This window comes from Arvicola amphibius, chromosome 4 (genome assembly GCF_903992535.2).
Source record: "Arvicola amphibius chromosome 4, mArvAmp1.2, whole genome shotgun sequence".
Lineage (NCBI taxonomy): Eukaryota > Metazoa > Chordata > Mammalia > Rodentia > Cricetidae > Arvicola > Arvicola amphibius.
The window spans coordinates 91,728,466-91,746,111 of record NC_052050.1 but is presented as its reverse complement, the minus strand read 5'-3'; the positions used below and the strand labels follow the sequence as shown (position 1 = coordinate 91,746,111).

The 17,646-nt window shown below is 50.7% G+C and overlaps 1 protein-coding gene across 1 annotated transcript; it reads left to right on the top strand.

The window, feature by feature from the left end:
- The first annotated feature begins 9,271 nt into the window (after positions 1-9,271).
- Bicdl2 (BICD family like cargo adaptor 2) lies at positions 9,272-17,260 on the top strand. The gene is made up of 10 exons (XM_038328798.1): positions 9,272-9,300; positions 10,560-10,854; positions 14,347-14,562; positions 14,708-14,824; positions 14,901-15,047; positions 15,743-15,940; positions 16,056-16,205; positions 16,522-16,652; positions 16,881-17,001; positions 17,099-17,260. Exons 2-10 carry the CDS (start codon positions 10,573-10,575, stop codon positions 17,258-17,260), a joined length of 1,524 nt encoding a protein of 507 aa, XP_038184726.1. The 5' UTR covers positions 9,272-9,300; positions 10,560-10,572.
- The last annotated feature ends 386 nt before the right edge of the window (positions 17,261-17,646 follow it).

Here is a 17,646-nt window from a genome sequence, read left to right as displayed (position 1 = left end):
ACATCTCTTGAATGCTGGGATTATAGGCATTTACTTCGATGCTCAGCTAAGGCAAAATCTTGATATATAGTCCAGGCTGGCCTGGAACTTACTATGTAGCTCAGGCTATTCCAACTAATGGAAATCATCCCGGCTTCAGCTTCAGGAGTGCTGGGATCGCAGGCCTCCACCCTCACACTTAGCTGGCTTGTTTTAACTGCGGGTGGATCTTGGAAACATTCTTATTTATGCATTTTGAATGTGTCTGGTAAGGTGCTAGGGCGCCACAGTACATGTGTGTGGAGGTATGGAAGTCGGTCCTCTCCGTCCACCATGTAGGTCATAGGGCTTGAACTCAGGTAGTCAGACTTAATGGCGGGTGTGGAGCCATCTCACAAGACCTTGAAAACAATGTTTTTTGTTTTTTTTTTTTTAAGCAGCAAGTTGAGCAGAGCTGGGTTTCTCTTCTGACCTCTGTGGGCTCCTGCACACTGTGGTGCACATCCATGCACTAAGGCACACACGCTCACATTAAAAAATCAAGTATTGGGCAGTCTCTTTAGCTCTACGGTGAGTGCTGAGGGCCATGGAAGGTAAGCAGGCCTTAGGTGGTGCCGCTGAGGAAGACACAGGCAAGGAAAACTGGGAAGAGCAGAAACGGTGGCCCTCACAGGCAGGGCTGATACGCGTTTTCCCGGGGAAGGAAAGAAGTAACCAGAGATCACAGTGCTCTTTTTCCCCACTCTGTGTCTCCCCCACCCCTTGAACTCATATTGCTGAAGCTGCCCTCGAACCCCCGATGCTCCTGACGCTACCTCCCATGTGTTAGGACTTCAGGATGTGGTACTACACACAGGGCTTTCTCAGAATAAGAATATTATATATCTGCAAAAGAGAAAGAAAACTTTTGATGACCTAACAGAACGGAAAAGGCCCTTATGAAAAAGAAATGAAAACCTGTATTCCACCTAAACGGGAAATGAAAAAGAATCTGAATGGCCCACAAGTGGCTTTCTTCTTTTCTCTTTTCATCTGGGCCCTCATGTAGCCCAGGCACGACTCTGAACGGCTGATCCTCCTCCTACTTCTCCCAGTGCTGAGATCACAGGCTGCACCATGCCTGGTTTATGGGGTATTAGGAATTGTATTTAGAGCCTCGGATGTTAGGCGAACGCTTTAAGCACTGAGCTATATCCCCAGTTGTTTTTTGTTTTGCTTTGTTTTTCAGTTATAAGACAAGATTTCATAACGTAGTACAGGTTGGCTTGGAATTCACTGTATAGCCCAGGCTGGTGTCAGACTCCCATCAATCCCCTTGCCTCAGAGTGTTGGAATTACAACAAAAGCCATCACACCTGGCCTCCCTTGGCTTCTTTCTGCTTTGTTTTTTATTTTTTATTTTTTTAGTTTTTTAGTTTTTCGAGACAGGGTTTCCCTGTAGTTTCTAGAGCCTGTCCTGGAACTAGCTCTTGTAGACCAGGCTGGCCTCGAACTCAGAGATCCGCCTGCCTCTGCCTCCCGAGTGCTGGGATTAAAGACGTGCGCCACCGCTGCCTGGCCTTCTTTCTGCTTTGAATATCACCCAAAATCCAGAGGAGAAGCTAAGTCTGATGGTTGTGAGCCTGTAATCCTAGTACTTGGGAGGTTGAGGCAGGAGGATCAGGATTTGGAGCCAACCTGGGCTACATAGTGAATACCTGTCTCCAAATATTTTTTTTCCTGGTTTGGGGATATTTTAGTTAGATAAAGATGTGTAGCATGTCAAAAGGCAGGGGCCTTCCATGACATGTGAAGAAACATAGGGCTTAGGTAAGGCCACCTGCTTTCAAAGGACCATCCAATGAAGCACCTAGAAAACTCTTGGATCCTGGTCACCAAAGAAAGTGGGAGGAGGAAGCTGGGGATTCACTGTTACTGGAGTGGGGTTAGCTGTCAACAAGATTCTGGCTACCCTAGGTGGTGGCTGGCTGGAGCAGGCAAGGGACATCATTCTAAATCACCAACGCTGGGTTTCTCAGACTCCAGTACTCGCTCCCTGGAGCAGAGAGGGCTGAAAGAACTTGAGGGTGGGCTCTGGGTAGGTATGCTGGAGGGTTCCGCTTTCTGGAGATGCCTGTACCTACTTCTGCATTGCAGGTGTAGGAACCGAGCCAGGGGCTCTTCCCCCTGCTTCAGGAAGCTCTCTGGGTTTGTGTCCCCAAAAGGCCCAAGTCAGGAAACCACAGGATTCAGCAAGCAGCTCCTTACCCAAGTTCTAGATGTCCTCATAGTGGTGGCTCAGCTTTGAATACCAAGGGAGTGACCGAGGACCTAACCTTGGGTACAGGTCCCTATTCTAGGCTCTGAAGCATGGCCTTCAGAATTCCAGGCCTCCCTCACCCAGAGCTGGCAGTGCTGCCCCATGACATCCCTCTCGCAGCAGGTGACAGTAGATACATGACATCCAAGGGACTCCAGAGCTAATGTCTTCATACTCTTCCTGAGTAGGTGGTCCTATGCCCACGGAGGCACACAGAGAATGATGGAAAAACTAGGAGCTAATTGCATCCCAAGCACCTACCCACCTGGTACTTTGAACTTAGACCCATTTTGGATGAAATTATCCCAAGTCAAAAGGAGCTGAAGAAGCCAGGCGGTGGTGGCGCACGCCTTTAATCCCAGCACTCGGGAGGCAGAGGCAGGCGGATCTCTGTGAGTTAGAGGCCAGCCTGGTCTACAAGAGCTAGGTCCAGGACAGGCTCTAAAAAAGCTGCAGAGAAACCCTGTCTCGAAAAACCAAAAAAAAAAAAAAGGAAAGAAAGGAGCTGAAGATGGGCTGGCTTAGCAGCTGTGTTGGGTATCCAAGGCAGAAGTAAGTAGGGTGTGGTCTGTGTAGTCCAGCAATGGCTGACTCACACTGGACAGGCCTGGGAGGTACTGAATGTCTCAGCAGTCCCGGTCTGGCACTGAAAACCTGGAATATTCCTGGAGAGCTCTGGTCTGCAGTCTACACTGGAATCCAGAAGTCAGTTCTCATATTGGTGAAGGAATGCCTCAGCAACAGGATAGATGAGCCTGCCGTGGAGAGTGGGGACAAGCAGGCCAAAAGCAAAGTTTCTGCTTCTTCCATGACCTTTTGTTTTTGTTTTGAGACAGGGGCCCACTTCATAATTCTGGCTGTACTGAAACTCACTATGTAGACCAGGCTGGTCTCATAGTCCTGGAGATCTGCCTGCCAAATGCTGGAATTCCTCAAAATACTCCGACCCAACCCAAGACAGAATTCTGTATAACAGCTCTGTCTGTCCTGGAACTCAATTTGTGGTCCAGGCCGATCTCAAACTCAGAGATCTGCCTGCCTCTGCAGGTTTCTGCTACCAAGCCCAGGATCGAAAAACTTTGTTGTTGTTATTGTTTGTTGTTGGGGGGGTTCCTGTCCCACCTGGTTCCCGCAGTTGTTAAATCCCAAAGAAATCACACAGAAGTCTACATTAGTTGTAAACTGATTGGTCCAGTATCTCAGGCTTCTTATTAACTCTTACAACTTATATTAGCCCATTATTCTTATCTGTGTTAGCCATGTGGCTCAGTACCTTATTCAGCCGGGCAGTCACATCTTGCTTCTTCTGTGGCTGGGACAGGACTGTAGACTAGGGCTTCCTTCTTCCCAGAATTCTCCTGTTCTCACTGACTTGCCTCTACCTCCTATCTGGTTGTCCCGCCTGGCTACTGGCCAATCAGCGTTTATTTAAAATATAATTGACAGAATACAGACCATTGTCCCACACCAGTTGTTGTTTGAGACAAAGTTTCTCTGTAGCTTTAGAGCCTGACCTGGAACTCACTCTTTAGACCAGGCTGGCCTCAAACTCACAGAGATCCACCTATCTCTGCATCCCAAGTGCTGGGATTAAAGGCATGTGCCACCACCGCCCAGCTCAAAATGCTTTTTTTAATAATTTATTTGTATTTTATGTACATTGGTGTTTTGTCTGCATGTATGTCTGTGTGAAGTGTTGGATACCCTGGAACAGGAATTACAGACAGTTGTAAGCTGCCATGTGGGTGCTGGGAATTGAACTCGGGTCCTCTGGAAGAGCAGTCGGTGCTCTTAACCTCTGAGCCTTCTCTCCAGCCCCAAGTCTTTTTTTTTTTTAAGTCAAGGGCACTTGCCCACTATTTGTGAGACCCTGGATCCAATCTCTGGTACTGAAAAAACAAGTAAACCAAAACAAAACCCCGCTAACTGAAGAGAGCACTGGAAAGGAATATTACTGTGCACTGAGTTAAACAACCTGGAATAGAAAATTAAAAGGGGGAGGGGCAAAGGATCAAAGAGCAAGAGAACGATGGAGAAGACGAAGGACGCCTTGGTCCCAGGAGAATTGTCTCCTTGTCTACAGAGCATCTCTCCCATCCCAAACACAGCACACTATTTTCCCCTGCCCAGTGTTTTGAGATTGAGTCTCCTGCTTGTAGTCCAGGATGGTCTGAAAGTTTGTACATAGGCCGAGCTGGCCTGAGTTCAGGTGCCTGAGTACTCAAATTATAGGCATGGACCCCACGCCTGGAAATATAATCCACTCTTCTCCTTCTTTCCTTCCTTCCTTCTCTTTCTTTCTTCATCTCTCTTTCTCTATCTCTTTCTTCCCCTCTTTCTCTCTCTCCCTTTCTTCCTCCATCCCCCCTTTCTTTTTTCTTTTTCTTTTTCTTTTTTAGAATATTTATTTATTTATTTATTATGTATACAATACTCTGTCTGTGTGTATGCCTGCAGGCCAGAAGAGGGCACCAGACCTCATTACAGATGGTTTGTGAGCCAGCATGTGGTTTCTGGAATTGAACTCAGGACCTTTGGAAGAGCAAGCAGTGCTCTTAACCTCTGAGCCATCTCTCCAGCCACCCCCCCCCCCTTTCTTTTAGCTCTAGTAGACCAGGCTGACCTCAAACTCACAGAGATCCTTCTGTCTCTGCCTCCCGAGTGCTGGGATTAAAGGCGTGCGCCACCACCACACAGCATAATTCATTTTTTTCTAAGGAAGAAAATGAGATGCAAGGCTTAAGAAGCTTATTTGTTTTGGGTTTGAGCCAGCGTCCTGCCTTGTAGCTCAGGCTGGACTCAAGATCACCCTTCTCCAGCCTTGGCCTCCCACATGCAGGCTCTGAAGCAGCTCTTGTTGACCCACAGAATAAACTAGCTATATATAGGAAAAGCATGTCTTTCATCTAGTTTTGCTATAGCCTATATGACATCACTATAGTACTGAACACTACTCTGTAGTTGTTAAAAGCATTGCAGCTATTTTCTTGACATTCTGAAAGCTTCTACATAATTTAAAAAAATAAACAGTGTGCTCAGTATGAAATATTTCATACAAAGCTTTTAAGTCCTCCCCACATATGCCTGTTGTTCATAGACTTCATACATGGCATAAAAGCCTGGAGGCACTGTGGTTTGGAACCAAGCCCTTCCTGCCCTGTTACCTGTGTGGGAGAAGGGAGGACTCTAGGGTTGTTCCCCTGGCCTCTAGATACCCAGCAGAACTAGGCTAAGGTACTGTGACATCTGGGAAGGCTTCCCTAAGAAGGAGACTCCCTCCCTCCACTTCTTGCCATGGCTCACTAGGGGCTAGTTAGATGGAGAGGAGAGGGGAATAGGTGGGGAAGCTGGGCATGGGCCTCCGAATGCCTGGGTGGCTTGGGAGGGCTATTGAATGGTTCCTCATATCCAGCTTCTCCAGGGCCTCCCTGGAGACACTTTGTCCCTACTGCCCCTCTTCCTCCACATGAGTAGTGAAAAGGAGATGGGACTGACGTCTCCAGGTGTAGGGTGGCCTACAGCGAGGTGCAGAGCTGGGAACTAGATACACATTCCCAAACCTCTGCTGTTCTGGAGACGAAAGCAGGATGATTGGGTGTTCACAGCCAGTGTTGTTGACATAGAAAGACTCCATTCTAGCTGGTGCTAGACATTCTGGGGCGAGGGTCTGTACGTACCCACAATCGGCTTTACCTTTCACATCTGGGTTCCTCACCTAGGACTGGGATGACCTCATAGGCTTGTCCTGGGGGCGGAAACAATGGAACACAGGGGTGAGTCACGGAGTGTAGTTGTCGCTCTCATTGAATCTTTACACTCCGGCAAGCCAGGAGCTGACGCTGCCCCTCCTTACAGATAAGGAAACTGAGGTCAGCTGTACGGCACAGGCACACACACCTCTGGCCAATAACCAAACTGGAACAAGAACTGAAGCCACGTGATGCCAGCACCCAGGAACCGAGCTCCTTTGCTCTGTTGTTTTATTGGTTTGTTTCCAGTTGATAGGTCTACACCCCTCCCACGTCTTGGGTGTGCTGTGAACCTCCCAGAGTTTCATCACGTCCAGATGAACTTAGCACCTGCCTGACTGGAGGGCCCTGCCACTGTGGGCTAAGTGTGGTGTGCTGGCTCGGGACCAAGTGGCTGGCCATTGGTTTTCTTTTTATTTTCCTTTTCTTTTCTTTCTTCCTTTCTTTCTTTCTTTCTTTCTTTTTCTTTTTCTTTTTCTTTCTTTTTTTTTTTTTGTTTTTGTTTTTTGGTACATTTTGTGTTTTTGTTTATTTGGTTTTGGTTTTGGTTTTTTCTCTATGAAGTCCTGGTTGTTCTGGAACTTGTTCTGTAGACCAGGCTGGCCTTGAATTCACAGAGATCCTCCAGCCTCTGCCTCCTGAGAGCTGGGACTAAAGGCCTGAGCCACCACTGCCTGGACACTTTGCTTGATTTTCAAAGGGGTCAGGTGGCCCGACCAAGGAGAGGGTGCATTGTCTTCAGTTCTCCAAAGCCCATCAGTTTGCTCTTACAGGTGCTGGGGAGGGGGCGGCAAATGACATTCTTGAAAGGTCAGGCAGATTTCAATCTCTTGCTCCTTTCCAAAGACTTGTGTACCACATACTCTCTGCTGGCAGTAAACCTTGTCTCATCCCCTGCACCCAGGAGTGCCAGCCCCTGAACTACCTCTTCAAGTAGTCTTTGTGTCCCTTGTCCCTTTCCCCATAAGCTAGAGTTTCAACACACACACACACACACAGTGGGAGAGGGAGAGAGGGAGGGAGGGAGGGAGAGAGGAAGGGAGAGAGAGAGAGAGAGAGAGAGAGAGAGAGAGAGAGAGAGAGATCCACATGCCTATGCCCTGAGTGCTGGGATTAAAGGCATGCACCACCACTGCCTAGTCTATCTCCTAATCTTTAGATCCAAGTCCTCTAACTTTCCAAGACTCAGGTGTCCTAAATGCTAGCCAGAGACACACAGAGCAGATAATAAAATGGCTAGCCAGAAAAGCTGATTAGGAGGTAGAGTTCTTGGGTAAAAGAAAGTGGAGGCTGTGGGTTCTACTCCAGCCTATCTCTCCCTCCTGCCTCCAGGGCACTCTCTCTCAGATGAAATCCTGGTAGTAGTTTCAAATCATCCCACAGAAACTGGTAAGTGTAACAAGCTGCGGCTTTTGTTCTCCCCAGAGACTGTTGTTAAACAGTTGCCAGCAGACCACTTTCCCAGAGACAGGGTTCCTCTATATTGTAGCCTTGGCTGTCCTAGAGCTCACTCTGGAGACCAGGTTGGCCTTGAACTCACAGAGATCTGCCTGCCTCTGCCTCTGCCTCCTGAGTGCTGGGATTAAAGGCGTGCACCACCACTGCTCAGTTCTGTTTGTCCTCTTTATGTGGTCTGGAGTTTCTATCTTGTGTGTCTCCTCAGAAGGCCATGGTGTCTGAAGAGAATTGTGAGAAACCACGGAGTCAAGGCTGGGGTCCCACTTTGTGGGCTGGTCCTACATCACCTGCCTTGGATCCTATCCCTCCATACATGGCTGCTGGCCTTGCCGGAACATGGGGCCCAACACTGCAGAATGAAAGAACTGAGACCCCCCACATTTGGAGCCATATGGACTCAGGTGTGCTCAGAGGCAAACCACCCTAGGTGCCCGGTCATCAGTGTCTTGTATGAAGCATGGAACTTATGAAAGAATAAGTTGTTAGGGCTGGGGTTATAGTCAGTTGGTAGAGTAATTATCTAGCACACGCCAGGCCCTGGGTTCAAACCCCAGCACAGCATACAGTGAGTGTGTGGTGGTGCATGCCTCATGGCTGCCAACCTAGCACCCAGAAGGCGGAGCCAGAAACACCTGCAGCTCAAGTCATTCTCTATTCTTTAGTGAGTTTGAGGCCATCCTGTGATACATAAGACTCCGCCATTGCCATCCAAAAAAATGCTAATGTCACACTTTCACTGTTCATAATTATGGTGATGTGAATTAAAATAGCTCCCATAGACTCATACATTTGAATGCTTTGTCCCCAGTTGGTGGAACTGTTTGGGAAGGGTTAGGAGGGGTAATCTTGTTGGTGCCATTGGGGCTGGGCTTGAAATTTCAAAGCCCATACCAGCCAGATACAGTCTCTCCTCTCTCTCTCTCTCTCTCTCTCTCTCTCTCTCTCTCTCTCTCTCTCTCTCTCTCTCTCTCTCTCCTTGCCCTTATATCAGAGGTAAACTCAGCTACTGCCCCACCACCATGCCTGTCTGCCTGCTGTCATGTTTTTTGCCATGATGATCATGGATTCTCAACCTCTGGAGCCAGGAGCCCCCAAATTAAATGCTTTCTTCTATAAGTTGCCTTGGTCATGATGCTTTATCACAACAACAGAGAAGTAACTAAGACAAGAACCAACTTGTGCTCCAAACAAAGCCGGTGGTTTCCCCGAACCTCAGCTTGCACCTCTATAAAATAGACTGTCAAGCGGGGTGGTGGTGGTGCATGCCTTTAATCCCAGCACTCGGGAGGCAGAGGCAGGCGGATCTCTGAGTTCGAGGCCAGCCTGGTCTACAAGAGCTAGTTCCAGGACAGGCTCTAGAAACTACAGGGAAACCCTGTCTTGAAAAACAAAAAAAAAAAACTTAAAAAAATTTAAAAAAATAGACTGTCAGTAGCTGTTGCTTCCTTAGGATGTCACAAAGGTAAACAATTCCTATAAAAGAGCTTTCTTAGTGGAGGGCTTTCCGGGTTATTCTTATTAATAATTCTCTATCTCAAAGGCAAGCATGAAGAGTAAGAAGCTGACTTCTATCATCAGCCTATGATCTGCATGTAGTAAATGTTCAATTACTGTTCCCAGTAGAAGCATGAAGGACCTTTAAGAGGATGGAGATGGCTTTCCTTTGACAAGGTCTTGACCATTCCCACCACCAGGGGGCGTCCCCGCCCCTCCCGCGGCACCTCCCCCTCACCTGTGCAAACCTGCACCTGGCGCCGCCTCCGGAAGAGGACTTCGGGGATCAGGGGAACTTCGGAGGGAGCCTAGTGACGACAGGTGAGAGCCTAGGGGGCGCAGAGGGCGGGACAACCAGACTTTTGGCTTGGTTGGGGAAGACCGGTCGTCAGGGCAGGATGAGGGAGGGAGCTCAGGAACGGCCTCTAGGGACTCTGGAAAAAGCTCCGGGAAGCCAGAACACCAGCAGCAAAGAGAGTGGTGGGCAGGTATTGGATACCCAAAACAGCAGTCCCCACTGCGTGGGACCACTGGGTCTGGGTCTGGCACAGCTAGACTGTAGAGATTTCTGTAACACTTGGGACTTTCGGGCCCAGCTGTACTTGACACCTGTCGAGAGGAGGGAGACAGGTGTGCACGCGCTCTGGGGTAAATAGGGAGCGGGGATCCTCCCAGAGGTTGGCATGAAGAAGCCAGGGTATCAGGCCTTTCCTCCTGAGCCCCTGAGCCCCTGTCCCTGGGCGGTCCTCGTAGAGCACAGGGATACCATCCCCAGGGGCGGGCCGGGAAGTAAACAGAAACCCGAAGTGGCGGCGGTGGTGTGCTGGCTGGCACAACCAGTTACCTCGCCCTACGCTGGGTCAGCGCCAAGGCCCAGGGAAATTGGGGGTCTGGGGATGAGGGCTCCTAAATCAGGAGGGGTAGAGGCTGGAAATCCTGGGTCTTGCTTAAAATAAAGACCTAAGAGACTCCACTGGGAATTCAGGAGAGAGGGTACACGATGGCCATCAAGACTGACAAAGCTGATCAAGGCTAAAACACCTGGGTCTGAGAAAGTAGAACCAGGATATGGGAAGGCAAAGGGCTAGAGATCTGAGTTTCTGGAAGGGTCAGGAGTTGGATCCCTGTGGCTAAAGCGTCAAGACACACCTGGGTTCCTAATGGTGAGAGAGCCTTGTGCTCTTAGGATAAGGAGCTGTTTTTTTCCTATAGCTGAGTCTGTGTGAACCTGAATTCTAGGATTAGTGCCCAGGAGGTGAGGGACTGGGAAGAGGAGCAGGAAATGTCAGAGAGTAACTTGTAGCACCAGGGTGCAGGGACAAAAGCTTCCTGAAGGCAAAGGCCATGTGGCAAAGGCAGAAGGTAGGAGTCTGAAGGCAAGATGGTTGATTTCATGCTGCTTCCTGCCTCAATCTACCCTGAGGTCATTAACGGAGTTAAGCAGCCATCATTGGCCATTAACCTTTGTTGGTTCAGGGAGGCCCTGGCTGCAAGATTGGGAGGCGTAGGTGTTTGCCACCAGGGGCCCAGTCCTGGGGCTGCTACAGGGTGGCAGGATCGACAACAAACTGTCTCCACAGATGCTCAGGTACCATGGACTCCCCCAGTGGGCCAAGCTTCTCTTCTGGGCTGCTCTCAGGGGGTGCGTCTCCTAGTGGTGATGAAGGATTCTTCCCCTTCGTGCTGGAGCGCCGAGACTCCTTCCTGGGAGGGGGCCCAGGGCCAGAGGAACCAGAGGACCTGGCCCTACAGCTGCAACAGAAAGAGAAGGACCTGCTGTTGGCCGCCGAACTCGGCAAGATGCTTCTGGAACGCAATGAGGAGCTTCGGAGGCAGCTAGAAACGATGAACACTCAGCACTTGGAGCGTGAAGAAGTAAGCCGGCCTCTGCAGCAGATGGAGGGTGGGCAGGGCTGCAGTGGGCAGGGAGAAGAGCCAGAGCCTGGGGAGGATAAAAGGGCAGGGCAATGCCTCTCAAACAGATCTGAGCAGGGAAACCAGGATAGTGCCAGCCTGTAGTCCCAGCACTCCAGAGGCTGAGGAAGGCCCTGTCCAATGAGAAAAAGAACCAGGTGTGGTGACACATGCTTTTAATCCCAGCACTAGGGGGCAGAGACAGGCAGATCTCTGTGGCAGCCTGTTCTATTCTGCATAGTGAGACCCTGTCAAAAAAAAAAAAAAAAAAAAAAAAGGAAAGGAAAAACAGAAAAAAAAAGCAAGCAAGCACACACATGCACACATTCATTTAAAAGAGAAGAGTGGATCTGGACAGTGTTGGTGCACGCCTTTAATCCCAGCACTAGGGAGGCAGAGGCAAGCAGATCTCTGTGAGTTCAAGACCAGTCTGATCTACAAAGGGAGTTCCAGGACAGCCAGAGCTATTACACACAGGAATCCTGTCTCAAAACTAGAAAGAAAAAAAAAGTAGACTGGGGTTGAGGTGGGTTGGTAGAATTCTTGCCAAGTAAACACAAAGCCCTGAGTTTGGTCCCCAGCAACACATAAGTTCAGGCGTGGTGGGGCCTGTAAACTAGCCCTTGGGAAGTGGAAGCAGGAAGTTCAGAAGGGTTCAAGGCCATCCTTGGCTGCAAAGTGTGTTAGAATCCAACCTGGGCTACATGAGACCCTAAAAAAGAAACTAGACTGGAGGTATAATTCTGTAGTGAAAGATTTTTTTAACACGTACAAGGCCTTGGGTTTGGTACCCAGTACAACAATAAATAACAAATAAGTAATCTCAGGCTTGATGTAATGGCACACACCTTTAATCCCAGCACCCAGGAAGCAGGGACAGGCAGATATCAGTGAAGCCAAGCTAGTCTCTGTAAGTCCCAGGCTATACAGGACTATATAGTAAGACTCTGTCTCAATAACATGAATAATTTAAGAACAGACAAGATCCCTGTCTGGTTGTGTGACCCTGGCCAAGCTGTTGGCCCTCTAAATCTAAAGGCTAGCTCATCAACCATCCACCGTAAACTCAGACTCTGGGAGCCGCTCCCAGCCTTCACCCTGCTAAATACCCCCACGAATATTCTTTTCATTCTTGTCCATTCCTGGGTTGTAGGGTGGGGTGTCACTCTGTCAGCCACTCTCACGCTGGGGCTCACATCTGTAGCTGTAAGCACCTTCATGTACCCCTGTTGTAAACCTGATTCCTGCATCAAGCTGACCTTGGTAGACAACTGCCCTGCACCCTTCCCACCAGGCCACCGACTAGCATTTGCATAGAAATGGTGCTCAGGACTCCGAGCGCACCTGTAAGCCAGGTTCCTAATTCCCCCGGCCCATCTTTCATTCTCTCTCTGGCTCCAGCAGGTGGTAGCTCCCACGTCTCTGTCTCAAGCTCTACAACATCCCCACATTGGCCCCACATTGGCCCCACATTGGCCCCAGGAGTCCCAGAATCGGTGACTTGGATAACAGTGAACAGAAAAAGTACAAGCAGACCGGGTGTGGTGGCACACACCTTTAATCCCAGTGCTCAGATAGCAGGGAAAGAGGGATCTCTGAGTTAGAGGCCAGCCTGGCCAAATTACAGGACAGCTAGGGTTGTTACACAGAGAAACTCTGTCTCAAAAAAAATTTTTTTTAAAAAAACCCCGTTACTTTATTTCTGTATCAGCTTTCCCATCTCAGTCAAAATGAAACTGAAATTCCTCCCTGTGGCCTAAGAGTCCTAGAACTGCTGTCCTCTGATGTCAGTGACATCTTCTTTCTTCTGACAGGGTCTTTTTCAGTTCCTTAAGTGACTCACTTTGGAGTCAGGTCTGCTACGCGCAGCTCAGGGCTGGCTTTGAACTCACCCTCCTCCCACCTCAGTCTCCCAAATGCTGAGATTACAGATGTGTGCACAGATGTGTGCCATTGCTCATGGCTTGCACTTGCTGTTCCACTGCAGCCCTCTTTCTGATTGGAAACTTGTCTTACAGGGGCCAATGTAAATGTCAGTCCCTTCTTAAGTGACCTCATTTCCCTGAGTTCCTCCATAGCCCTTCCTCTCTGAAATTGCCTGATTCAGGCATGTGCCCATTTACCTGTGACCCTCTGGCAGTGAATGTGAACTTGCTGGTCTCCCTCAATTCTTAATAGCCAGACCCTAGACTAAGAGGAGCACGGGAAATATTGAATAGGGCTGATGTATGACAGTAGGGATTGGTGGATAAAGGATTTGAAGATGTTAAAGGGACTTGCAGATATTAAAAAGACTTGTTGAGGGGCTGGAGAGATGACTCAGTGGTTAAGAGCACTGCCTGCTCTTCTAAAGGTCCTGAGTTCAATTCCCAGCAACCACATGCTGGCTCACAACCATCTGTAATGAGATCTGGTGCCCTCTTCTGTCATGTAAGCATTGCAAATAGAGCATTCACATACATAAAATGCATGAAACAATTTTTTTTTTTTTTTGGTTTTTCGAGACAGGGTTTCCCTGTAGTTTCTAGAGCCTGTCCTGGAACTAGCTTTTGTAGACCAGGCTGGCCTCGAACTCAGAGATCCGCCTGCCTCTGCCTCCCGAGTGCTGGGATTAAAGGCGTGCGCCACCACCGCCCGGCATGAAACAATTTTTTTAAAAAGTTTTTTAAAAAGACTTGTTAAAACCACATAACAGTAGCAGAGCTAAGCACGGGGCAGGAAAACTGGATCCCAAAGCTGCCCAGGGCTTTGTTGCTCTAGCAATAATTGAGTTAAGAGTTTGACTACCTAGGTTGCCTGCACAACTAGCTTCTGACTCTGTTTCCTCGTCTGAGGATGTTGATGCTCCCTCTAGTGGGTGAAATTAAGTAATACAGACAGAGAACCAGCTAAACACCTGGCTGGAACACCTGCTAATAATTGTAACAATTGTAGCAGAGTCACCTGGCCCATCCCGTGCCTTCCTGCTTTGAAGGTTGGGAGACAGTGCCACCCCCACTCAGTGCGCTGGTCCAACAGGTTTGGAGGAGGGCAGATTGAGGGGTGGGGCTCTGGGTGGGACAGCCCAGTATTAATTAGAGGGAGCCAGGCAGAGGGGCTGGGCCAAGCTGGCCTACAGAAGTTCTTGGAGACCGCGAAGTGGGAGGCCATGGGCCGGGGCTTAAATTCTACCAGGCTCAGGCGCCAAAAACGCCGCTTACGACTTCGGGTCCAGAAGCCCAGGCGGCAGCAGGAGGTGAGTGGGCATCAGAGTCGTGACTCCCACCCCTGTCTGGCCTGTAACCTTCTTTCTAGCTCTCTCTGGGTGTCATTTACTCTTATTGACTCCCCTTTTTTGCTTTCTTGTCTGTCCTATACAGACTGGCCTCTTTCGATCTGGGTGATCCTCCCTCCATCCTGGACTCTGAGTTTGTGCCAATTCAGGTGGCTTCCTGTCCTTCCCCTCCCCCACAGAGGCTGCAGCAGGAGAATCATGAGCTCCGCCGTGGACTGGCAGCCCGCGGTGCCGAGTGGGAGGCCAGAGCTGTGGAGCTGGAGGGAGACGTGGAAGCCCTGCGGGCCCAGCTTGGGGAACAGCGGTCAGAGCAGCAGGACAGTGGCCGAGAACGGGCAAGGGCCCTCAGTGAACTCAGCGAGCAAAACCTCAGACTCAGCCAGCAGCTGGCCCAGGTAGAATGACCCTGACCCCTGGAGAGGTGGGACCTGATGTCTTGGGTGTCCTGATGTCCTCAATGGGGGACAAGTCAGTGGGCAGGCTGGGTTGGTCTTGAACCCAGACCATCGGATGACTCCATTGTCAGTTCCCCCTCCCCAGGCCTCCAGGACGGAGCAGGAACTGCAGCGGGAGCTGGACACCCTTCGCGGACAGTGTCAGACTCAAGCCCTGGCAGGGGCAGAGCTGAGAACTCGGCTGGAGAGTCTGCAGGCGGAGGTAGTAGCAGCTGCAGCTCTCTGAGACTGGCCCCACAGCCCCCCACCTCTGCCTCACCTCTGACACCTGTCCCCAGAACCAGATGCTGCAGGATCGCAGGCAGGACCTGGAGACCCAGATCCGAGGCCTTCGTGAAGAAGTGGACAAAGGCCAAAGCAGACTACAGACCACCCACGAGGAGCTGCTGCTGCTTCGACGAGAGAGGAAAGAGCACAAACTAGAGGTGATCAGAGGGGTGGGGGTGGGGGCGGCCAGCTAGGCCCTTGACGATGCAGCAGGACTTTCTGGGAGATGTGATCAGTTAAATGACCAAGAGCAGAAGCAAGCCAGACCTCAAGGGCAAATGAGAACCAAGAAAGAGTATTGAGCAAGGGAAATGCCCTCTTAAAGTGCATCAGAGCCTGGCGGATGGAAGGCCGGTAAGAGGACTGAGGTCAGAGTTCAGGACAGAAATACCTGGTCTGGAGCTGTGGACTAGAGAGAGTAAAAAGGGAGGACAGCGTGAGTTCAGATAGTTTGGCTTCTCAGCCCCACCCTAATCAGTTCCCCCACTTGTGGGATGGGGTGGTGTTATAAACCTCAAAGGACTGGTAGGGTGAGACTTGGGAGAGATCAATAAACGCTAGATCAAAGCAATTAGTGAATTAGAATAAAGGCTGCGCAGGGGAGGGGACCTGATGACCTGATGGGGCCAGGCCTGGGGCAGAGGATGATGCCAGGCACTCCCTGCTTTATAGGTAAGGAAATTGGTGCCTGCAGAGGGGAGGTGTATTCCAGGTTGCTCTGTGATTCAGGAGATGGGGCAGGTCTAGTTCACCGAGGTGCTGACCCTGGCATTGCTCGGCCCTCGGGCGCCCCCTGCGGGCCCACCGCAGAGCGCAGGTTTTATGCTGACGGAAGGATCTGTGTGATCTGCAGCTGGAACGCGCTCGCTTCGAGGCTGGCGAGGCGCTGAGCACACTGCGGAGGTTGCAGCGGCGGGTCTCAGAGCTGGAGGAGGAGTCGCGACTCCAGGAAGCCGAAGTGTCGGGTGCCTCCCTGCAGACCGAGCTTGCCCACAGTCTTGACAGCGACCAAGACCAAGACCAGCATGTCAATGAGTGTGAAGGAGCCCAAGTGAGTTTCAGCTTACCAGCCCCGTATTAGTTAGAATAACCAATGAGGGGTGCAGACTCTGCCCCCTTTTCCCCGGAAGTTCCATGCAGTACTGATCAATTCCTTTGGCCTATAGACTATCTTGTCCCCGGAGATACAAGAGGCATCCAGTCCCCAGCCTTCAATCCAGGAAGAGAGCTTGGAACCCCCCAAGAAAAGAGCATCCCTGAGTCCAGTGGAGATTCTGGAGCAGAAGGAGGCAGAAGTGGCCAGGCTGCAGGATGAGGTTGGAGAGGGCATGGTACTGGATGCAAAGGCCCACAATGTCCTGTTCCTTCTCATCTCCACTGTCCAGCCCACTCCTCAGTTAACCTGTAGTTGCTTCCTGAGCTGGCCAGTACCTCCACCCTTCTGGGCTCCACTCCCTAAACGTCTCCCTTCATCCCTCCTGTTGAAAGCTTACCCTACCCCCCCCCTCCACCCCGTACCAGTCCGAGGCAGATTTAAGCTGCCTGCAGTGTTTACGGAGCAAGCACAGGTTGGGAGGGCACCGTTGTCCTACAAGGCTCATGTACCAGTCTACCTTCTTTCCTGGCCTGCAGATCGTCCTGCACCGCACAGAGCTACAGACCCTACGTGATGAGCTGCAGCGCCAGAAGGAGCTGAGGGCGCAGGACAATCCCGAGGAAGCCCTGAGCTGTGCGCTCGCTGACCGGGACGAAGCAGTGAACAAGTGAGCCTGGCATTCTCACCCACTGTCTCAGCCGGGCTTGTTCTCTGGTCTTTTCTGGGCCGGATTTCCACCGCCCTGACAAGAGTAGAACTTCCATTTTAACTCAGAAGCTTCAGCCTTCCTTAATTTTGGTGTTAGTACCCCCCCACCCCGCGTGCGCGCGACTTTCACCAGGTCCAAGAATACCCAGTGCCCTCGGACCACATTCTCTACCCCTTCCACTCCTAGGGCCCTAAAGCTGTCCCTGGAGCTCAATCGTGTCTCGCTAGAGCGGGACTCTTTGTCCCGGGAACTGCTGCGAGCCATTCGCCAGAAGGTGGCGCTGACGCAGGAGCTTGAGGCTTGGCAGGTGAGAGGGCGGGGGCTGAGTAGGACTGGTGGACCAGCATCCTGACCTGACCCCACCCCTACTCTAAACCATACCCACCCTGCTCCGCCTCCTGCAGGACGACATGCAGGTGGTGATTGGACAGCAGGTGCGCACCCAGCGCCAGAAGGAGCTCAGTGAGGCTGCCGCAGCTCGAAGACGCACGAAGACGGGCTTTTCATTGCGCCTGGGATCAGGGCAGAATGGAGGCTTTCTAAGCAACCTCTTCCGAAGGACCTGAGGGCTGGGCAGCAGGGCTACCTTTTCTCGCCCTCGGGTTCACTTTCCTCTTAACAGCCAATGGAACCACTGGGCCTGAATAACTTCCAAGTAAGGCCATTGTCTTCCTTCCCCCAAGAGGTGAACAGAGGCACTTCTGGAGCAGGGGCCAGCTTTGGGGCAGGAGGCCCAGGGGGGTGGCAGGGCAGAGCTGTTTATTTTTCGAAATCTATATAGGCCTATCTTTTCTAAGCTTCAGCTCCTACCCTATCTGTGTGACAGGGTTGGGGATGGGCATTGATGTGTAAGGATAAGTCAGAGTAATATATACATCACTATATTTACTTGGTCTCCACTCTTGGGTAGAAAATGCAAACAAGAAAAGCCTAAAACTTTATTTTGACAGAA

Bases quoted from the DNA above. Each gene is read 5' to 3' on its own strand.
- Bicdl2 (XM_038328798.1), top strand. From the start codon at position 10,573: ATGGACTCCCCCAGTGGGCCAAGCTTCTCTTCTGGGCTGCTCTCAGGG. The intron at 14,825-14,900 runs GTAGTAGCAGCT...ACCTGTCCCCAG, and splicing joins TGGAGAGTCTGCAGGCGGAG to AACCAGATGCTGCAGGATCG. The intron at 16,206-16,521 runs GTTGGAGAGGGC...CCTGGCCTGCAG, and splicing joins TGGCCAGGCTGCAGGATGAG to ATCGTCCTGCACCGCACAGA.